Source organism: Lonchura striata, chromosome 8, assembly GCF_046129695.1.
Source record: "Lonchura striata isolate bLonStr1 chromosome 8, bLonStr1.mat, whole genome shotgun sequence".
Lineage (NCBI taxonomy): Eukaryota > Metazoa > Chordata > Aves > Passeriformes > Estrildidae > Lonchura > Lonchura striata.
Genome location: NC_134610.1, coordinates 13,969,529 through 13,992,688, shown reverse-complemented (window position 1 = coordinate 13,992,688; position 23,160 = coordinate 13,969,529). Strand labels below are relative to the sequence as shown.

Genomic DNA, 23,160 nt, shown 5'->3' with positions numbered 1-23,160 from the left:
CAGAACTGCCCCAAATACTGAGTTCTTGCAGGCAGTGGTGTGTAAGCAGTCTCTGTCTGTAAGCTGAAAGGTGTCTTTAGGGTTTGGCTATTAAATGTTTAATGGTTTTGTCTTAAACATTTGTACTGTCTATCCATGCATGTCCAGTAAACAAGGGAGATGTTCAAACTGAATGATAGTTCATTAATTCAGTTCATGGTTCAGGCCAGATAGAGATAGCATAACATACGATACTAATCTTGCCTTATTTTTAAACAGTTGTAATTTAAAAATAAGACTGCCTTTTTATGTAAAGAACTTAGGTGAGGTTCTAATTGCCTCCACTCAGAATGATACTAAAGTATTTGACTGGGTTCAGTAAAACATTATAAACTTATGAAAGCACTGAGGAGTATATGGAGTCTACCAGGCAGCTTTTGCAGCTGCTAAAAACCTTTTCTATAACTACTGAAATTTAATTTTTAAAAAATACTATTTCTATAAAAATGTGTTTATCATAACTGTTCTTTCCAAGGCAACCTTTTTGTTCATTGTATGCTCTTCTGCAGTCCCGGCTCCTATTGACTGGAGAAGCAGGTCCTAACGTGTCCCTGTTTTTCTCCACTGATGCAGGACTTTTCTTATCACACACATAATATAGAAAAACTAATGAATTCTTAACACCTCCATTGTTTATGCAACTATGGTATGTCCTCCTTGCCCTTTGGTTTATATTTGTGCCTTGCCAACACACTGCATTCATGAGAAAATCATTAATCTATTAACCTTAGCACACCAATTTAATTTACAAGCTATAGTTAGAACTGGTTCACTGCAGCTGTATCTGTAAAAATGAGTCAAACCAACTTCTGAAAACTTCATATTAGAAATATGTTAATTGCTCAAGCTGCTCTCTGGCCCGTTACAATATCAGATGCATCACACTGAGGCCATTCTGAATGAAAAAAAATTCATTACCTATTTTAATATAACAGTAAGTGTGCAGTGCACTGCCAGAGCTGGCATCTCTTGTCCCGAAGGGTCATCAGCCTGAACCCATCAATTTGACATATTCGGCTGAAAAAGTCATCACCATCTCCCATTAGACTATGAAACACATTAAGGCTGTTCTTTCAAAATTAAGGAACAGTTCCTCATCTGTCAATCTGGAAAAGAGACAGAATAATTTGGCTGCCACTTGTGTACTAAATTATTATAAGGAAAATAATGGTGTAATATAGCAACAACAATCACATGATCTTTTGGACAAGTAAATGGACTGTGTTGAAAATGTAAGTTATACCTTGCAGATTAAAAATACCTACAAAATTAAAATGCTCTGGGCCCAATTCTCTTGTTATCCCAGCTAACAAGCACTTTGGCATTAATTCTAAACAGACTAAGTACTGTTTCATTCAAATAAAGGTCTGTTCAAGATTTTTTGACACTTCCTAACATAGAAAGGATAAAAAGCAATTATCAAATTAGTTTAATTAGATTGTCACATAATTTTAATCTCATATGATTCTAGTATACAGTGTTAGTAAAATCGTTTTTGACCATTCTAGAATGTTATGAAGTAAATAAGAGAAAATATGTTTTAGAATGTTTGTGGTAGTAATGGCTTCACTGACAGTTTCTCCTTCTTTTGTGAAGCTGACTTGCCATTGGGTGTTGGGGAAAATCAGAGATGGAGAGATACACAAAAGTATCTCAAAAGTAATCATATGATATATATATCATATGATGTCAAAAAGTAATCATATGATATCCCTTAATGATAAGAGGGAAAAGGAGAAAATATTAATGACATTTGGGAAATTCTTTTACGTTAAAAATAATAAGGATCTTTTAAAAGGAACAGATAGTCTATATTTTGAAATAAAAAACACATATCAAATTTTAAAAGATAAAAAATTTGTTTTAAAGGATTATATAAACTAAAAAACACACAGAATTTTTTTTTAAACTAACTTTTCTCTTTATCCCCCAAAAGAACTGAAAAAGAACTGTCAGTGCCCTCAAATTCCCCTTCCACTTTGAACAGTTTCAACCACGTACTGGTTTTTTTTAGTTTGAAGTTATTGGAGACTTTAACTTCATTGCTCAGGGTTGCTGAACCCTGAGAATTGCCACCAATTCTGATGGCAATTAAGTCCATCTTGCAAGAGTATTAAAATGGTCAATGCCTCAGAAATACTGTAAATGTTGCAGTGACCAGTTTTTCCCATGCTCCTAAGGGAAAGATGCTCAATTTCTGAAGACCAAATGTTGCCTTCTTATCATACAAAGGTGCATGAAGTGTGAGAACCTGGAAGAAGGTCCAATCTGCTGAAAAAATGCTGCATGTGGCAATTTGGAAGTTGTGTCCTATTTTGTCTGTTTCATATATATAGTTATATCACTGCAAAATTTCCTTACTTTTCCATGGAAATAGGTTAATGTAACCAGGCCACCATTTACATTTTTCCTCTATAGCAGTCAAAGCCAGCTCATATACAACATTTTCCTTGGGAAGATAAATTGACCTGGAATTGTTTCATTGAGGAAGGAGTGACAAATGAAGTATGAATCAATCTGTCATGTAAAGCCCATGATCAGGACATTTTCCTGCCTTTGCGTCTCCTCTTCCCACCTCTTCCCTCTTCATCAGAGCAGAGTACTCCTTTTGAAGGCTTTATAATTGAGGGGGTTTTGAAAGAAACACTAAATATCCAGTGAATCTGATTATTCTTGATAATTTCTGCCTGACTTTCCTCCAAGTCAACAATTTAAAGTTATATTCATTTTTTGTTGAACCAAAATGGGAACAAACCAGTCATTTGCTCCTTCGTTGAGGTCAAAGCTGAACAGACAGGAGTTGCTGGCATAACTGATTAATCATTGCAAATGTTGCAGATGACCACAGGTAATCCAAGCAGCTGACCACTGACATAGTGAAACCCCATCTCACAACCTGTAGCTGATATTTATCTAGCAATTCTTATGAAATGATTCACGAAAACAGCATATCCCACTGTTTTAAACCTTTTCTTTTAAAAACATAAGCATAAAAATTTGAGTCAGAACCTTTTAATGAACAGTCAGAGGCCAAAAGATCTTGGAGTAGGTGATTATTCCTTTCCAGTCCCTTGTGTAAGTGGTTACATGAAGCAGTAAGACATCTTAACTGCTAAACTGCTTGTAATTATTTACCAAGACAAGCTTTTAATTTGTACCTAACAGGTCTAGCAGCCTCAGACCTGACTCTCAAGCCTTTTGATTGTTTCAGAAGAGGATAAGGTGATCTCTGTTTCTTAAAGTTGTCGTGCTTGATTTTATGACTGAAATAACTTCTAAAGATTAGTCTTTTATGGACATGGCACTAAGCATTTATGGATTTGGCACTAGGACAAACATTAGTTAAAATTAGTCCCCTTAACTAAGACAGTCAGAACTACTTGCTAGAATTTGAAACATTTGAAACATCAAATACATTCAACAGCATTTTTGCACTGATTTTCTCTGTTCCTGCTATCTGCCTGACTGTCCTTTTATCCTTCACAAATTTTAACTCCATTATTCAACTCCAACTGTTTTTAAAGGAAAAGCAGGCAAAGATAAGGACAGCTTCTATTTTCCTGAAAACTGCAGACTGGAGAGAAAAGGGAGACCAGAGCAGCCCAGCACCAAAGGAAAGACAGCAAGGACTCAGCATTTTTAAGCTCTGTTTAGCAGCAGTCAGTTGTCTGGTGCCCATGAGCTTTCCATTATCAGGCAACATAGATCCAGAGGCCCTGCAGCTCCCCTTCCCCATGGGGAGCTGCTGAAGGAGAGAGCATCTGCAAACTGGGGGTGGGATTTAGGAGGCATAGATCCAAAAGCAAGGGTGTTTCACTGACTCTGTTGCTGGCAGAAAACTCATTTTAATGGACACAGACATGCTGAGGTAGAAACACAGCCATTGTGCTACTGAGGCTGATGAATGTCTATTTCTCATTGAGATGAGAAAGCTTGACTCTGTGCTTAAACTACAGATTATATGATCAAACTAAACATAATGTCACCTAGAAACCACCTGGAAACTGGTGAAAGCCTGATAATATTGTAAGAGTTCAAAGACTGTAGAACCAGGCTCCTATCCTTAGAAAAATATAATTATTTTCTCAACACGGGCAGGTTTCTTCATTTATGCTCATTCCCACTGTCAATATTTTGAAGCAAAGCAGTCCAACAGGTGATAAGTCCTGGAAATGGGAGTTCTCTGTGCTCCATCCACTGGCCTATTTGATATGAATTGTATTCAGCTCCATCCAGCTCATACACCAGTGCCTGAGGCACTGTCTACTGTGCATTGGAAGTGGAAATGTCAGGTTGTTTAGCATATGTTCTTCAGGGACAGAGATCTTTCCTGGAGCACAGATGAGATTAATATTATTAATGGAGATATCTGTAGTGGAAACAATCTTCCAAATGCTTTGAATATTGAGCACATTAAACAAAGAAAATAAAACACATTGAAGCACCTTAAAAACTTGCAAGGCAAATAGTAGCTCAGGGCAACAATATTTCTTATTTCCCAAGGTTTCTTCAATGAATATGCAGATATCTTTTGCATATTTGCTCTAATGACAAAGGCCACATTATTATCTGGAAAGCATTTACGTATCAGTTCAAGCTGTCTGAACAGAGTTGAGGAGTTTTAGCAAAACTTCTTTACCATCTATCACTCATCTGAGCTATTCTAGACAGATTGTGCAATAATTGTTGGGAAAAAAAGAAAAAAGGATCGTTTGTATATTATTTTTGGACAACTGTCTGGAATTATTTGGAAAAGAGCGTATTGAACACATTAACAGAGCTAAGCATGAAAAGACCTGCACTGAAGCCATATACTGAATGGTTTTTAGCACAGAATTATATCGTTGCAAAATTCATTAACAGTCTATGGCTAATGTTCCTCTCTCCTAATGCAACATGAATGTCAAGGACCATGTAGGTGGGAGGCCAATAACCAGCCTGATGAGACGTTTGATTGCTGGAAAGGAGTCTGTGTCAGCTCAGCTGTCTCCACAGGTGCTGCAGGAGAACACTAACAGGTCGAGATGATAGCTGTGTTGTCTCTTCCAACTGGAGCTGCTCTGTTCTGTTCTGACATGCCTTCTTGCAAGAAGATCTATTCAGCCTCCACACAGTGTGGTGAATCCTGGAGTATGGTGTGGAAATTTGCTTCCCATCAACCATAAGCAAACTTAGAATAGCTTAAAGAAGCCTAGATTTCTAGAGTCTATAATTAGGGAAAATAAATCCCAAACATTACTGTTAGCACCTCTTAACCATCCCTTTCCACAGCTTGTGCTGAAGGCTTAACCATGCTATGAGGTAGTGAGACCCATTTTTTTTTTTTTTGCAGAGCTTTCAACATGCCCTGGTCAGAAGGGCCTGATATCTCCTTTAGGTGCTTAAATAGGGTTTAACCTCTGTGTTTTGCCTGTTAAGTTGGAGTCATGTTTATGGAAGGAAACTAATCATGCCAAAACTTGATGCTGCTACATTCTTAAGTATGAAAGAACTTAATTTAGTTTAATCTCCTAATAAGCAATCCTTTTTACTGTTGACTTGACTGGCTCTCTGTAAACAGTGTTGACTTTCATGCAATATGGAAAATTACAATAATTTCCAAGGCCCTTGTTTCTCTTTCAAATCTGGTTGAGACTGGTCAGTGGACCCAAAAGTTCTTGATGAGAACTGGCAGATGGATGAACAGATGATTAGGCAGACAGATAGACAGCAGGAACACATAAGACTCATTTCATTAGGAAAACGGACTGAAAACAGAAGTAGCAGTGGGTACTTGGATAATATTCATATTCTGGTCACCAATTTTAAAAATGCCATGTTTTTGAAACCATTTCAAACTTGTAGATGACATCCTTAGTAATTTAAACAGCAAAGGAAAAAACAAAGGAACATTGCTAAGACTTTTTTTCCAGCTCCTTTTTTTTTTTTTGTCAGAATGCTACATTTTTATAGTTTGGACTGTATTTTAAACCTTTAAACCCAGATTCAGCTTGAAAAGCCCTGGAAATTTCAATGAAGGATTAATGTGTGTCATTAAGCAAAGAAATATGGTCTAGTAGTTTTCAATACCAACAAATGCTTGCTATGGTACTTCTCTGATCAACATATTTTTCACTTACTGTAAAGCCTTTGGGCTGCTCCAAGTGTATGAAATATCCATGGAGGAAAGCTAACAGTGAATGGTTGTGATTTGAGCTGGCTACTGCGTTCCTGCAGCAAAGGGCATTCTTGTTCCTAAACATTTTCCTTCCAAGCAGAAAACAGCTCACCAAAATCAAAGCCCCTCCCCCCATTTAATATTTATTTTTTTACTCATATTTACTGTTTACTTAGAGGGCTATTTACTTACTGGTAGATTGATCCAAGTCAGTCTGTAGTCTGACTGTCATTAATAGGAAGCGGTTTGCTAGGTGCAGAGAGAGGGCAAAAAGCAGGAATGCTCTGTTGAGTGGTTGAAGTACATCATAAATCTACATGCAGGAAAAACAAGTTCCCCAGAAGAAAAGCATAAAGAGAAAAGCAGCTGGTTAAAGATGGAAACTTCTAGAGCGCTCTGAGCAGAGCAGAGAACCCTAGACATTCAGAGTCCAGTGACTCCTTTGAACAACAGTAGCTCTAGAAGGCCATGGAAAATGCTGGCCTTGGCATTTCCTATGTAAGATTATATTGGAATGCACTAAGAATTCTCAGCTGTCAGGGACCCAGGGCAGAGCTGTTTCCCTGTGCCATCCTTCCTCCAGAGGTGCTGCTCCTCCACAGCATCAGCAGCCACGGGGCTCTGTGGCCAAGCAGCAGCAGCACCACTGCTGGCTCTGCTGGCTCAAAGCAGGGCATGATCCCAACACACCAAGGAAACACCAAGTGCTTCACATCCAAGGTGGGATTTGCAAGGACTCTCACTGCTAAACTGCTTCTGCTTCTTTCGAAATCACTTCTCTCACACATTCCACCTGCTCAGTTGGGCTCAGTTGGTAAAAGTTTTGAAAACTCAATTTTATGAGTATGAGAAACATGATAGAATCAAGCCAGAAACATAATATATAACCTCTGTCCACCTTCTCTGCTCCCCAACTTCCTAGTTTAATTGACTAGTAGATGTTGCTGAACAGGTTGCAGAAGTCTGCCTTCTCAAGCAGTCATGAGACAGCCTGAAAATTTCTCAAAGCACTTTCATAATATAGCAAAACTATTTACCACTGCCTCCAGAGAAGTATACTTTGGAACAGTCTCATAAGGTCAAGTTATCCCACTGAAACACCTATTACTATAAAGAGAATGAAAAAAAAAAAAAAAAAAAAAAAAAGAAGAAAAATGAACAAGCCAACAGCAGTAGCAGAGCCCTGGAAAATATGAAGTCATAAGTAGAGTTCAGCCAGAGCAGACTCCCATTAAATTTTGTTTAAGAGCCAAGTTCCACCCTGAGATATGTGTGAGCTGCAGTTTATTTCAGGGGGAGCTGTGCTGTACTTCATGCCATGGCAAGGCTTGGACACAAGTATGTATCTATTACAGGAGAGGTGCAAAGCCCACTTCCTTTTTGCATATTTTTGGTTCTGTCTGTATAAATCAAATAGAAAAGTTAAAAGGAGTGGATAAAACAGGCCTCAGGCCCCAGCTTCACAGGGCCTCTCTGTCAATTTTAATTCCTTCTTCCTCAAGACCTCAATGTCTTGTCTTTCCAAATCCGTCAGGCTCATCTCACAAGACGTGGTAGTCTTTCCCTGTTCCCCTGCTACACCAGGAGTGTTAAACACACAGGCAGGAGCTCTAAGGATTGTCCTTCTACCTCTGCTCTTGGGAATCCCTTTAGGACACAGTCAGCAAGAAGTGCTCTCCAGGTGATGCACATGCTTTGTAAAGAAGGGCCATACACAGCAGTCTGGCTTTAACTCTTAAAGACCTCACACTGGATATTTTTGCCTGAGAAGCAGGAGGTCTGCTTAATGAGGAGGGAAGAAGGGGTGGCAGGGATGTTCCCTATCCTGGCTGCATTCCAAGACAGGGGCTAGGCTTACCAGCACCTTTGTGCTGTGCTGGGTTGCACAGCTGGCTTCAGACAAAAGCCTTTATCACTGCTGGGGTGGGCAGCTGCTGCACAGATGGAGGGGACAAAATGATAAAGTCATGGTCACACACCCCTGCAAGCACTGGAGTTACCTTGGAGAACTGGACAGAGGAGTTCCCTGCTCCCTGCCACCAGCTGTGCACTCAGTAATGCTGAGCTTCAAAGATTGAATTCTTTCAACTACAAGTTAAAAGATCTTGTTCAAGAAGAGTGGCAGACAAGGCTCAGTCCCACCAAGTGCTGAGTCTGGAAGTGAGCAGGAGGTTAAAGTATGTCATATGAGAAACTCTGGTAAATGCAAAAGCTTTGATACCCCAAGGCACCCATTTAAATACTGAATTACTAATTCTGGCTCAAAACTTTCCCATTCCTCAGATCCCTTGGTGGTCAGCCTGTGCTTTAACTCTCCATTAAGCATCTGCTACTGGCTCTAGTGGGTAAGACAGTCCACGCAGCATTTCCATGGGCAGAGATTAAAAAGATTTTAAATCCTGGTTAGTCAAGAAAACCCAGCACCATCAGGATCAAACCCACACTGGCCATCACTTGTCATGGATTCTGCAGCAGATGGGAAGAGGTGGCATTGTCCCTGGGAAAGGAAGTCTCTTTTCCTAATGCTGGTGTAACCCAACAGGTGGTGAGGGCTAAGGGAGACACACAGGCAGCTCTTGTAATGCTACATCATCACTTCATCATGCAATGGCACTGAAACAAAGGACAGGGAAAATTGGTACCAAATCCCATTAGCTAGAAGATGGATTGGAAATATCCCAGCAAGGTTTGGGAATGGAAAAGACAGATGTGTGTGTCCCTGGGAGTCTGGAGAGACGTATGACCCTTGGCCACAGCTGACATGCCATGGCTTTGTGTCTGTTAAGAGACAGAGTTTGCATTTCTTGCTACATCTCCTCTCACCAAGGATATTTTTAGTGCAGGAGGAGTGGGAGGAAATTATCCTCTAAGGGATATGGATGCTCATGTCCACAGACAGCAAGCTGGTGCCCTGAAGTGCCAAGTAGTGGAAAACAAAATCAATTGCAAAGCTGAACACCCACATTTATCCGTATTTCCCTGGCAAACTTCCCTTGGCCACCCACAAGTCCTGGGCCTTGCTCTGTGCTGCAGGCAGCAGGGCATGACAGGGGAGGGATGATCCCCAGCTTCTTCTCAGGTGTGAGCTGTGAAGGAAATCACTTGGGTGGAAAATGGCATGTACTACCTGTTAATGGTTTCCAAGTCTCTTTTTCTCATTCAATGAGGAAAATATACCCCTCTCTTCTGGAATAAATCACAGACACAATCTTCAATTACAGAACATGTGCTTTACCCCCTCCCACATCTCCCCACAATGACTGCTGCAGTTTCATATCTGACAAAAATAGCCATCCAGACCTCCAAAGGGAGGAGCTTGTGTTTCTCCCTCTGGCCACCTTCAGCAGCTGCCAGCTCTGCAAGGCCCAGGGGCTGCACCACGATTGAGGGGGAAGGTTCAGTCAGAGATTTGGTACTCAGGTCACTTAGAAACAGCACAGTGTGAGCAGCAGCGTGGAAGTCACACTCCTGTCTGCTCTGCTACTGAGCTCTGGAGGAAACAGGACACAGGATATGCTTCCTGTCTGGGGAAGGCTTGTTACAGCCTGGGAAAGAAGGCATGACCTTTTCCTTAAAGGAAATGCAATTCATGGAGAGGAATAGGGAGGAAAAGACCAAGCTGCATTTTTTTCTTAAAAACAGTGTCATGCAGCTGTACCTCATCTCACTTTCTCCCCTGTGTTTAAAGGTGATCTTTATTTATTAAGCAATGCCACATTTTAAAGAGTTTTAAACCTCTCTGCCAACCCATTGTTTGCTCCAGTCAGTCATGAACTTTCTGACATAAGTCAGAGGCTGTCAAAATGAAAGGTTTCATTCATTGCAAGCAAAGGAAGCCAGAGGAGGTACCTTGAGAGCAGAAGGGCTCAGCTCATGCTCTGCTTCCAGCTCACAAATGGTTATGTCCCCAGGATGCTAAGATTAAGCATCTCACACAGAATGTGGGAGGAGGAAGAAGAGTCTTTGTCTGAGATTCACAGATTTTAATGGATTCCAGAAGGGAAATCTTTTACCCAGGAGCAACAGCAAAGTTCAGAGAAATGTAAAAGCATTTATCTCCCCAGTTATGTTCCTGCCTGCCAAAAGCAGGAGGGGTGATTTACTCCTCCTTGGTACAAAGAATCCCTTATGGATCATTAATCCACAGGGGGAATGAGCTCAGGAGCTACAGACATCTTTTCTTAATGTGCAAGAACTTTGAATCAGCAGGAGGTTTTCTTTGGGAGCATACAGGATCGGTTTATCTTTATTTGCTCCCCACTACCCCCAGTCTTCAAGTTTCCTACAAGAGTTCTAGTTACCATTGATAAATCACTTTGCCTTCAATAAAATCTGTGGTGATAGTAGATGAAGCTGCTGTGAGCTAAACCAAGGCATTTGAAGCAGAGTAGTATTAAAAACTTAAGATCTGAAATAAGCAAATCCTGATACAAAATCCAATAAAATCAGTATGAGCAATCTCAAGTTCTGGGGTACAAGTATCTCAACAACAGATTTCAGCCCTGCAAGAGCAACTTGCAGTAAGTAAGGCATTTCCTGAGAAACTGCAGAAACGGGAAGGACACAGAAATAGTTGAGTATTTGTTTACAGGCCAGGATCTCAGGTGATCTTAGGTGATGAAGTTTTCAACTTACAGCTAGAGCTGTACAGAAAACATGCACAAAAACTTATGATAGGAAAGGGGTTAGATCTGGTGGACAGCAGTTGTTAATATTTTCTCATTTCTTTAGGAGTAATAAAAAGTCTTATTTTGTCTCACTTTGACTCTGTGAAAGCACCTGAAAATATTATATAATGTCTCAGTTGCTAAGTGAGGTACATTATAGACTGTGTCTCCCTATATATATATATTCACAATATGCAGACATTTACAATATGCCACTATTCTATAGTGGATGGCATTTTATATTTTTTACCTCAGCAAAAAAAAAAGTGCAGCAGGGAATTATATTTCTGTATTCAAATCTCTCAAGAAGCACTCCATGCTTAGATTTTCCAGGTTCCACATAAGTCTGGTAAATACACATCCTTGTAACTTGTAAATGACTTACAAGATCAGAAATGTGGCTGAAAGGGAAAACCCAAAGCTGGCTGAAGTCCTTGGGTTTTATGCTCTCATGTGTGTCTGCATGTGCCCACAGCATCCTTTATTTTGGCTCTTTCTCACACAGTTAGGCTTTGACAAATTGAAAAGTATTAAGATTAGAACAACCATGTTTACATGTATTACCACCTGCTACTTCATTTCTTCCATGGTGCTTAAATGTTCAGGCATGTGGCTTTGAAACACAGTACCTTTAATGCACTTAAAAACCCTGCTGGATTTCCAGCTCTCTTTGATCTCTGCAGTCTAGAGACTATCTCAGAGAATACAAATAAATGTGTTTAGGGGAAAAATATTTTCAAGGAGAAACCCCTAAAGTCCTTCCAGCTTGATATGCATTACCGGTTGAAGTCATACCTAAGGTTGTTTTTTGCATTTTATCTTCATGCTTCAGGAGGCTGAAATCTTTATCCAGAATCAGAAACTTGATGAGGTAACTTGGGAAGACAGATGTGGTCAGTGCCACATAAGCACCAAAGTGTCAAATAATTATTTGGTGATTCTTGTTTAGAAAGGAGATGAAGGGAGAGATCATTCTGCCCTGAGAAATTTACAGAGTAAGCAAAGTAAAAAGGATGCACTTTTGCAATGAAGAAGACTGTATTTTGTCAAGAGGAAATGGAAAGGATGTGAGTGGAAAGCTTGCTATTAATCATGAGTAGGAAGGAGACATTAATTGGAGAGCTGGAGACAGAGGAAAGACTCAGATAACCAAAGGCATGAAAAAACCAGCTTCATTTGGGGGCTGTATAACACCACCTCTTCCATCTCTTGCTATGCCATGTGGTGATGTGTCACTACCCTTGGATTGGCTTGGATTTGTAGTAATTTCAAATTGTCCCCTGTACAGCAAGTACAAATCAGATGTGGGTTCTTGGGTCAGGGTGTGGGATGGTTGACTTGGGAAGAGGTGTTGTGAGGAACCAGATCCATTCAGTTATTCAGAAAAGGTACGACAGAAGGGTATTTTTCACTTTTTTAAGGATGTTCATGGGTCCAGTCACTACCCATTGCTTGAGCTGTAGGTGTTATGAGTAGACAGCTCTTAGTGGGAGGTGGTAAAGTGCCAAAGGCAATCAGCAAGGTTTCAAAAGAATGCATTTCTTCACCTTAGGTGGACACAGCCTTCACAAGAAGGACCTACCAAGCCCCCTTTGAATCATATAATCATGGAATGGGTTGGGTTGGAAGGGGCCTTAAAGACCATCAGTTTCCAACCACATTCTCATGGTCAGCAACATCTTCCACTAGACCATGTTTTGCAAAGTCCCAGCCAATCTGGCCTTCCTCTCTCTGACCTGGTGGTTAAGAACCAAGGTTCTTCTTGGCTTTGGTGATGTTAGCAGAAGTTGTTCATTTTGCTCTTCTTCATGACTGGAGCAGGGATAGGTTGAGTAACAGGAAAAGTGACAGTGTTCAGAACACACTGAGTGGTCTTACAAAAGAGTGAAAAACCCCTTTTTTCCCAAAACAATGGGGAAGCTGAAAGTTGGTTCCCAATTGCAGATTTGTTTCCTGGTGTACCCAGCATGTTATGCAGGGGTTTCTGAAGAGAGAGATGCAGCCTAATTTTGTGTTGAGCCCCTGTTTCCACCAAGGGCTTAATTGTCATTAGTAACAGGTAGCATAGCTTCTAAAAATGGAATTTTATGCAATAAAGTCCAAAAATCAAAGGCCATTGACATAATTATGGAAATTCAAGAGAGATAGACAATCATCATCTCTCCCAGTCGTGTCATTCAGAATGTAAAAAGCATGTCCCAGTTATAAATAAAAATTGCTCTGTGATAACAGCAAAGATCTGCAGAGGGGAGGTGTTGTTTCATAGCAATCTGTGAAGATGAGAGAGCAAAGAGAGATCAGTAGAGAAGAGGGAGAGTGGAAGAGAGGGCAACTCCCAAAGAAAACAAAGCCTCAGCCCAGATGGTGACAGGGAAAGATCTATGTCTTCCTGACCTGTTCTTTTCTTCCTTCCCACTGTCAGGACTTTGGAAGGTCCTTGAGAGAAGGAGGGAAATTGCATTTAACAGCTGGGACCTGTGTGTGTCTCGAATGTTCAGAGATGACCATTTACTGGTGGGCTAAGAAAGGGACAGACAGGTAGGATTAGGTGCAGAGGATATCTGAACTAGACAATATGAGAGAGCAGGTGTGAGAGAGGTCACAGATGTATCAAGGATTTAATTTCCTGATTGCTTTGTTGGATGGGACTGGGAAAGTGCTCATTACACTTGCATGAACCATTGGCAGTTAAAAGAGCAACCTCAGTTAGCTCATGAGTGCTGGTTATAAGTTTCAGGAAATAAAAGACTAGAATATTTAATAATAAACTGATAAACTTCTAGCCCTAATACATGCTAAGAAAATCCGGCAAGCAGATTTCAACAATATGTTCTAGAAGACAGAAATATAAAAAAACAGCATGTCATTTTAAACATCAGGTTTTGAAAATGTACACAAGTTTCCTGAACTCTTGGATGACTACATTTTTATGGTAACTCTTCACCATCCACTAGAAATATGTTTTCTCTCTACTCATTCATACAGGTAACTCTTTAATCACTTGTATTTAAGTTGTCTATTTGTCTTACCTGAGGATTATTTCGTTTATCTTAAGTCATCCATGAAGACCTGCTTTTTCATCCCTTCTTAAGTGACTGAAATTTTTGGAACATCCAATTAGCAGACAAGAAGCATTTTACTTTTGTCTTAGTAAGAATGCTTTTCAAAGAAAACAAGATGAACACCAGAGATGTTTGCCTACCAAAAAAAGGTTAAACTGGAATAGCAGTGCTGTAAAATCTCTTCCAGCATAAATTAATCTTCTCAGCTGTTTGAGAGGGTCACAGAATTATGTAACAGGATTGAATTGATTTTTGAATAAGTATTTTGTTTTCAAAGGAGGGTAGTTTTTTTGAAGAATAACTTTAATTTTGGCATGAATACACTAATATGATCAGTTTTTCTAGAAAATTGTCCTGAAGATGCAACTACCAAATTCTCCCAGCACAGATGAGCTAGAAAAGGAATATAAACCTGTAAAGTAGTGGAAAGGATGGTGGGTATAAATCCTCATGTCTTTGTGTATGTATGCATACGGATATAAGGTATGTTGTATGTACTTACACTCTGTGTGTATATATGTGTGAACAGACAGAATTCAAACTCGTTTTCTAGGTTTGGTGTTACTGAAAGAGGATCTGCTCACAACTGTAAACACCTACACATATGTAAGGATTTGATGTCTGTTTCTGTATGGCTGTGAACTTGTCACACATGTCCTCTATGGTGTGGACTGCCTCATAAAACTAGATATTTTAAACATGTAGTCCCCAGTAAAATAGGCATTTATCACTCAAAATAACAAAGAACTGTCTCAGGGTGTGTTCAAATGCCCCCCTGCAACTTACTGATAAAAAGCTTAACTCTGTTTCAGAGCTTATCTGCAGAAAAAAGAGGTAGAGACCCTCACGAAATAACTGAATTCTTTCTTCCCTCTTAAGATGAAAAAGAGAGGCAGAGGAAAGGAAAGAAAAATCACTTTAAAACTCCAATGCAGCAGAACAAGTTTAACCCATTGAGATTTTTAGTGAAGTATTCTGCTTCATCAGGAAGAACCCTGTGGTGAAACATATGTCAGAAGAGAAGAAGATATGAGAAACTGGCGTCCTTTGCATATGAGATGATTAATTAAGAGGAAAATCACTTGGCCAGCTGTCTCATTGGTGAAACTACACGTGCAAGGTACATCTGCAATAAAGGATCAGTTTACCACAGGCAGTGCATTTGATTTCCAAGCTAACATAGCAGAGACAGGAATCTGGTGTGAATTAGATTGTGCTGACTCTTCGAGAAAGAGAGGAGTCCAGATCTTATTTCAGTGTCAAATTATGAGCTGCATGTCTGTTATAGCATAGCAGTGTTGGTACTTGATGCAGTTATCAGTTACAAATAAATTATCCAGGGAGGGGAGGCCTTTCCTCCATTCATGTTCATAAATTATTGGCAAACAAACCCTGATTTCTCCAAGTGATACTTTTCTCCATTCTCTAAGCAGTTTTTCAGAATGCTTAGCAGCTGGTGAATTTTTCATCTGATCATTACTGCGGTAATGCTGTCAAATTCATCTGACTTAGAAAATTAAGGAAGTAAAACACAATTGTCTGCTGCCCGAACACTTGCCCTCCTAAGGTGTTCCTATATTCTTGTCACTGTGGCATCTAGGCTTTTCATGCATTTTCTATCACAAATTGTATGTGAAGCAAAAAATTGTAAACAAAGCTCCTACTCATGTCAAATGCTGTTTTCAAAGGTTTTCTGATCTTTCTATGGGAAACAAGCAGGCCAATTCCTAAATAACTTCTGAGCTATGTGTTTTTCCCTGAGCATGCATTATAAAATTAGGCAGTGGGAAGCAAAGAGCTGTTGCACCAGTGAATCTACTGGAATCAAACAAACTCCTACCACCCCAGCTTTTCCCAGATAAAAGCTGCCTCACTAGCAGTGTCCATGGAGAGCAGTGATTTCTCTCCCACCTGTAATCTCTCCTCTTTACCAGCCTTTTGAAGAAGAGGTGACTGTACAGCACCTAGCAAAATCAGATCCCTCTCTTGGCTTGAATTTCTCTATGCTATAGGAATACTGATCCCTCCCCAACAATAGAGACAGGCACTGCACAGAGCACACACACAAACAGATTTTCATTAGACAATGCAGTCCTGAAAGCCTGTTTGACAAAAGACTTTGCTGATTGGACTCAGTCATTTGAACAGTGATGGATACAGGGTATATTACACAAGAGCCTAGAAATAAAGGTGCAGCAGTATCAGCAATGAGATGCAGACACTGCATAATGCTATAATATTAACAGGCTTAAGCACACAACTAGCCACAACCTGAATCTTTAACATCTAATGTGTATTTTTTAAATGATGCTCAGCAATGCTGAAAATTGTGTATTTTAAAACAGAAGATCCTATTTGAGTCGACATCCTCCCTATTCTCCCCAGCTCAGTGGTTTGCCAACATATCTGCTGTTAATTACTGCAATTTCAGGTGCATTCTGAGTCTTTCAATTCCTAGACTTTCACATAAATGTGTCAGACAGTAAGGGTGTGAGGAGAGCCCTGGGATATAAAGCCAAACTTCCCAATTCGTATGCACAGTGGTAGGAAACAAACATGCAAGCAGAAACATTCAATTTACATAAATACTTGTAGGATAGGTTTTGAGATTTCTGTGCTAAAAATGAGAGGTTCTTATAATCTGTAGGTTTCCTTGTGTATAAATGCTCACTCATGAAGACCAAATTTTCATAATCAATAGCTTCTGTTTTTGTTTATCATTTACTGTCACAGGCAAGCACTTCTGTTGATTAAGGGCAATGAAATCACATATATTGCCAAGGTGTGAATAACACAATTAAAAACCTAAAGGGTTCATTCAAGGCTTTTCACAAACCCTGTGTGAAAGACAAGTGGTATTGCTCCAGAACATACAAAAGAATCAGTTTGCAGCCCCAAAATATATCTCATTATGAGCTGAAGATGTGGAAAGGCTGTTCTCAGAACCACACTCCCCATTCACAGCCAGAAGTCACTCTGCCTTTATCACATTTGCAAGGTCTCAGCCTCTCTGAGAGGACAGCCCACACATATGTGACTCATTTTGACAGAAGCTCTGTCACTGGGGCAGGTGGAGAAGCTGGGGCTGATGGAGCCAAGACCTCTTGCTTGTAAAACAGAGCACCAGACTCTGCTCTCCTGAGCAGGGCAGTGCCTGGGTTACTGCTGGAGGGCAGCTGGCAATGCAGAGGGAGTGCATACAGTTCAGGAAGGGTTTGCTTCACCCTCTTCCTCACCCTCTATCCTTCCTCTGCAGCTGGGGCATGGCCTGAGGACCAGCCTTGCTTCTGGGTTTCCTTTTGGGCCAATTCTTCTGCACTGCACACATCATACTGCTTTGCTATCTCCCCAGGAAGAGGATCTTATCTGTTGATGGGTGATAAGGAAGAAAAGCCTCCACAAACTGTTCTCCTTAACCACTACCTCCTCTGACAGATGTCATTTGAAATATAAGAGACTCCACACAAACATTCCCAGCCTGCTGGTACAGATGAAATCCTGTAAATTGCCGAGCACCTTCTCCAAAGGGGTGAACACCTTTGACCCAAAAAGATGGCTTTGCACAGATCACTGCCTTCCCAGGTTGAACCTTTGACTTGGTGACGTTTATTGTCCTAATCCTTCACCTCGTTTGAGCTGTCCCACTGCCTCAAGACAGGGTCACTGCAGTCTAACAGGAAGAGGGCAAAAGCTGCCAGCTGAATTGAGACTGCCAAACCTGTGGAGTTCCTCAGGTTTCATGGTTAAGTCACGCTCGTTCATCTGAGCAGGAAGCAAATGCATCACAGAGTTAGTGTCCCACTCACCTGTTACGTGTACAGAGATCCCATTCAGATATCTGGGGGATATCTGAGCTGGACATGGGAAATATCCAAGGTGAGATGGTGGAGCATCCCCATATAGAGGTAGAATACATTTACAGACTTCACAGAGTTGAATATTTAAAATCTGAAACAGTGTGTGCTCCCCCGTCCTTGGATTGACAGGATCATACCGCATTTATAGAATGAATAAAAATTCCTTATCAGCCATCGGTGAATACAAGGAGATAAGCAAAGTACATGTGCAATTAGGTTACTTAACACTGTTCAGTTTACATCAGTTGGCAGCTGCTCTGTGGTCTCACCTGCAGGTATTCAGCAAAGAATTCATATGTTCGGTATACATATCAAAAGGTTTTTGATGATTATTTTGAGCATTTTCACACCCATCTCAAAGATGTTCTGTGTGGCTATGAAGCAAATTTGTTTTCCCAATTATTCTACCACTCTGGCAAACATCTGCTGTCCATGCTGCATAGTGCCTGTCAATACACTGAACTTTCAATTGTTTCTTGTCTTGTTTCTTACAAAAATAGCAGGAATTTTCATAGGAAATAAGGCCCTTTTCCCAAAGACCTTCCCTTAAAACCTCAACCATTATCAATGCACCAAACTTACATTATACAGAAATATGGTATCATTAGACTTCCCTTTAACTTTTGTTCCTAATCTATAAATTTTATCCATCTAATTAAAAAAACAAAACAAAAAAACCCAAAACAACAAAACAAAACCAAAATCCCCAACCAAAGACAATACATCATTACTATTTTTCAGCCAGAATACTCCTAGCTGGATTGAAAGCAATTTGTTTTCATGGAGAGAATCTTATGATCTTAAAATAGTTCAAGTTGAGAATTCCTGTCCACATACTGGAAAAAAACCCAGCAGAAGCTGATGCATCTGTCTTTTTTCATTATGAGGAGACAAAAGGCCCCATGGGACATGAACTCCTCTTCCTGTTTCCCCCTAGGGCCTTCGGTGTGGTTTGACAACCTGGGTCTGCCAGAGAGGTTGTTTGTAATGTATTCAGAACTGTAGAGCTGGTCCTGGATGTGTCACTTGGCCAAGCTTGTCACTAAATGCACAAGACTGAGTCTGGACCCTTGTTGATATTTCACAATACACAAGAAGAACCTCAGTGAATCATGACCACCCTCCTGGACATGCTTGGAAAGCAGCAATAGCAGTAATTTACACAATCTGTGCCAAACCCAAGATCTCAGAATGCTGAATTAGCCTGCCTGTATCTTTCCTGGCTATAACAGAAAACAAAATACAATATTCTAAACTGCAGAATGGAGTAGAATATAATATAAAGGTAACATCTAATCTTTTTTGTTGGTTAGAATCTGCAAAATGGACTAAAGGGTAACTAGAAATTGCTGGTTGGGATGCCACAGATTCTGCTTGCTGTGTCTTCTCTCTGGATCAGCGTGCCTCATTCAAAGTTTGGAAAACTTTGTCAGTGTCTACAGCCATACAGAACAAATATCCTTATAGCAGTATCTGGATCAAATCCTGAATTGCGGGCTGCTCCCAGCAGGGCTGTCTGTACTTTCTACCTTCATTTTTGACACCATGGTCTGACAAACAATTCTGCTATTGGCAGTTAATTTATTAAAAATACAACAAATGTACTTTCTTGAATTAAAACAAGAAAGATCACACTAAAGCCATAAGAAAAAAAAAAAATATATATATTGCAGCACCAAAAACTCAAGAGTTTTTCACAGCTTAGCAAATCATAACCCACACTCTTTCCTTCACTTTTCTTTTTAATACTGTCCCAAAATGAACATTACCATAGTGCAGCTGAGCCTCTGTGCTCGCTTGACTGTTCGGGCCAAATTCTCTCTTTTAAAATTTACTGAAATATGCAGTTATGGAAACAGAGGACTTGCCTTCCTGTACCCTCTCTTGCTGAAGAACCAATTTGTTTGTCTTTAAGCCCATGTTTCTAAATTTTCAGGAGCAGAAACACATTGTGGCTTTAAATATAGACCGTCAGTTTGTGGCTTGAGTCTCACGTTACACACAGACAGCTTGAGACTCTAAACGCAAGCTGGGCAGCACCATTACTGTCTTAGAAAAGCGTCAGTACGCTTTCAAAATGCTCTATAACTTCATTCCTGAAGTGGGGGGAGGGAAAAACATTCAAATGAAACTTTTCTAAGCTGGGGTTTAGGCGGAAACGTTACTAGCTTTGCTTGGTGCTGTTCAGGAGCCAGAGTTTGCAGAGCCCGTTTCAGTTCTCCCCTCGCACACGCGCACGCACACACACAAAGAATTAAGGAAGAAAACAGCTTCTTCACAACTTTTTTCCTTCAGAATTAATCTCAGGCTTTTTTTTTCTTTTTTTTTTTTTTCCATACTAACTGCATTAGACAATCTGCTCCTTAAGCAGCGGACTGATAAATCCACTCTTATTGTAAGGGGGGAGGGGGGTAAGGGTACTCACGTGGTTGAGATGTCGCATTGTTTTGGGAACTCATAATTTACGCCTTTGAAAAATGCCTTATTTGTGGTGACAGCCTCTCTTCCCTGCTCAAAACTGACGGCGGGATTGAACAGAACAGCTGGAGGAACCCAGGAAAATGCTCCTCTTGTTCGGGCTCTCCTTGCCTGGCTCCTGACCCCTCCACAACTGGAAAAGGAAACAGCACATGTGTCATTCTCTTTTGCCTGTGCAGCTCACATGAGCGGGGAGGGGCACCCATTTGCAGATAGCAGTAACTGTATTCGAGTTTTGCAAGTTGGATGTATTCCACCCCTTTGCTTTTATTAGCCAGCAACCAGTGGAAAGAAAATGCTCTCTTCATTCTTAGCCAAATCTAGACACACCTATTAAATCCACTTCCCAAACCCTTATCCACTGCTGTTGATGTTATTACTTTTAAGTGTAAAACTTGCTGCTGACTCCCTTTCCTAAAATGTCTACTATTAGTGAGTAAGATTGAAAGTAGGACTTTCAATTTGCATTGCTCATCGTCCCCCTTAACCCACACAGTCTGACTGTTTCTGTCCTTTTAACAAGTGAAAACTGAGGATGGCATTTATTGGGTCAAAGTAGTTACATCAGCATATGCCATGAATCTACACTGTGCTCAGAGCAAGGAGAAACCTGTGGCTACAGCACAGGCTGAGGCACAAGTAACTCCAGTTACTGACACAGGCTTCCTATGGCACCTTTGGAAAATATTTAATCTCTGCTCCAGTTTGCCATTGGTAGAATAAAGATGAGACACCTGCTTTCTCCCTAGTCTTGGTATTTTTGTTTTAATGTACAGGCAGGTGTTATTTGTAAATAAGATGTATTTTATTGGGCTGCAGAGGTTAATTTGCCTACTCCACTGAAAGTTTTTCAGCCTGGACTAGGGTGCCAGCTGCCTTGTTTATATAGCTACCATTTAAAGCTATCTGGCTGTCTGCATGCTGTGCTGCAGTCAGTGGCTTGTAGTCACTGTAAGTGTGCATACACAGCCTGTCTGTAGCTGACATGGACTAGGACTTCTAGGTTATGCCAGAATACAGATTATTTTTAATGCACATGCCTTAAACACTAAGGAGAGTGGACAAAATTTCCATTTTCCTGGTGTCTGTTATGGAGTCAGGATGAATTAACAGCCTGCCTGTGACAGCAGAAACATAGTCACCATCGGATGGAAGTGGAAAAAAACAGAGTAATGAAATTCAGGCTGAGGCCATCCTGTTTTGCAAAATTGTCACAGGATATTTCTGTGAAATCATCTCAGTGACCACCTACAAGAAATCAGTGCCCTGAACTTGGCTCACAGTATTTATTTAACAGCTATAGGATGGAAAGAACAGTGACTTATTTACATGCCAACAGCAACTAACAGCTTGTTTGTGAACATAGATGCAGTAAATTACTTCAGTCAGCATTTCCACACTCTGGGCTTGTGGTAGAGAGCTCTGGAACATTTAGTGATAGAGCCAAGCAAGGCATAAAACAAAGACAGAGGAATAATAGCAAAAACTCCTGACGTTGCTGCACTGGCTTCAGCTCCACAGCGTGACATTCATTTACACTTGATAGCTTCTCTATGAAAATACTGATGGGCATGTTTTTAATTACTGCTTCTTCTGTGTAAGAAACACAATGTGCAGAGGTAAAATAAGGGGTTTCTAGAACTGTTGTCATGTGAAGTTTTTACATTTAAATCTTTCATCATCATGATCAAGGACAAGTTGGGTGGCCTTGGAGCAACCTGATTTAGTGTAAGATGCCAGGAGGGTTGTAACTAGATGATCTAACCCAAACCATTGTATGATTCTATGATTCTGTGATGTCTAAGAAATTTCAGAAGTTCTATTGAGAAAAGGTTCCCTAGCTGCTTGCAGGTGATGTGAAGGATTGTAGTTGTGATGGCTTTATTATGTTACAGCCAGTGGCCTGGACTGTCTTAGAAATTTTGTGGCACACTACTCAAAATGGCATGCACAGTTAGGTCCTGGTGCTTAACCCCTCTGCATCTGTGCAACACTTCCTGTCTCTCTCTGTGTTCTTATTAAAGCTGCCCTCCCCACCACCAAAATCACTGGAAGACTTATACCCAAGTTATGTAGGAGGATTCTGGCAGGTCCAAACTCACATGAGAAAGTTCCCTTTAATGTGTTGTTCTCGTCACTTTTTTGGGGACTTCTTTCTTTGCTTATTGAATAGACTGGGGTTCCCAGAAATCAGAGAGCCATTTCCCAAGGCTATTTGCTCTCAAACAGGCCATTAAAGAGACCTGCCTGACCTTTCCACCCATCACTAATGGGAAATATGTGATGTTGTCAAGGGAAGCAGCATGCAGCCCAGCATGCTTCCAGGGGAGTCTGAGACTGGGCACTGAACAAAAAGCATCTCAGTGCTCTCAGCCAACTTATCATGTGGGACAGGAGGCAGCAAAGGAACCCAGAGCAAAAGATGGGAGTAGAGTGCTGGTGGGGAAAATGTGTGATTAATCATTAATTTCCTATTTGAGTGAACTCTCTCCTAATCTTAAATAGCAGTTGCTTCTGGCAAAAAAACCACAAAAGCTCCCCAAAAGGGTTAAAGGGAGGAGATAACAGAAGGGTATCTGACAATAATTTTTTATCTAAGGATTGGATTCACTAGGTCTGTGGGAAAACACAGGTATGTTAGGAAATCTGTGTCAGCCCTGTGGCTTCCATCAGCCAATTACTTGATCTCAAGGCCATGCTGTTCCCATTAACCTACAGACGTATAGCTTTCCTGCCCCAGTGAATACTTTTGCATATCCAGCCTTTGAAATAATCTTTTTCTGAATAAGGAAATGAAAATTCCCTTTTTTTTTTTCTTCAGTAGTGCTTTCAGATGTGACAGTGCTTTCAGGTCCAAGGGTGTTAGCTCAGGAGTGGGACCTCTTTTGCCTCCGATACTG

At 40.5% G+C, this 23,160-nt stretch overlaps 1 protein-coding gene across 1 annotated transcript in view; it reads right to left on the bottom strand.

The window, feature by feature from the left end:
• The window catches only part of GYPC (glycophorin C (Gerbich blood group)), a 28,137-nt gene extending 7,710 nt beyond the window's left edge, over positions 1–20,427 (bottom strand). Inside the window, exon 1 of the mRNA XM_021526316.3 lies at positions 20,208–20,427. Within this exon, the coding sequence (XP_021381991.1) occupies positions 20,208–20,241 (34 nt within the window). The 5' untranslated portion in view covers positions 20,242–20,427. The remainder of the gene's footprint in view (positions 1–20,207) is intronic.
• Between the last annotated feature and the right edge of the window lie 2,733 nt (positions 20,428–23,160).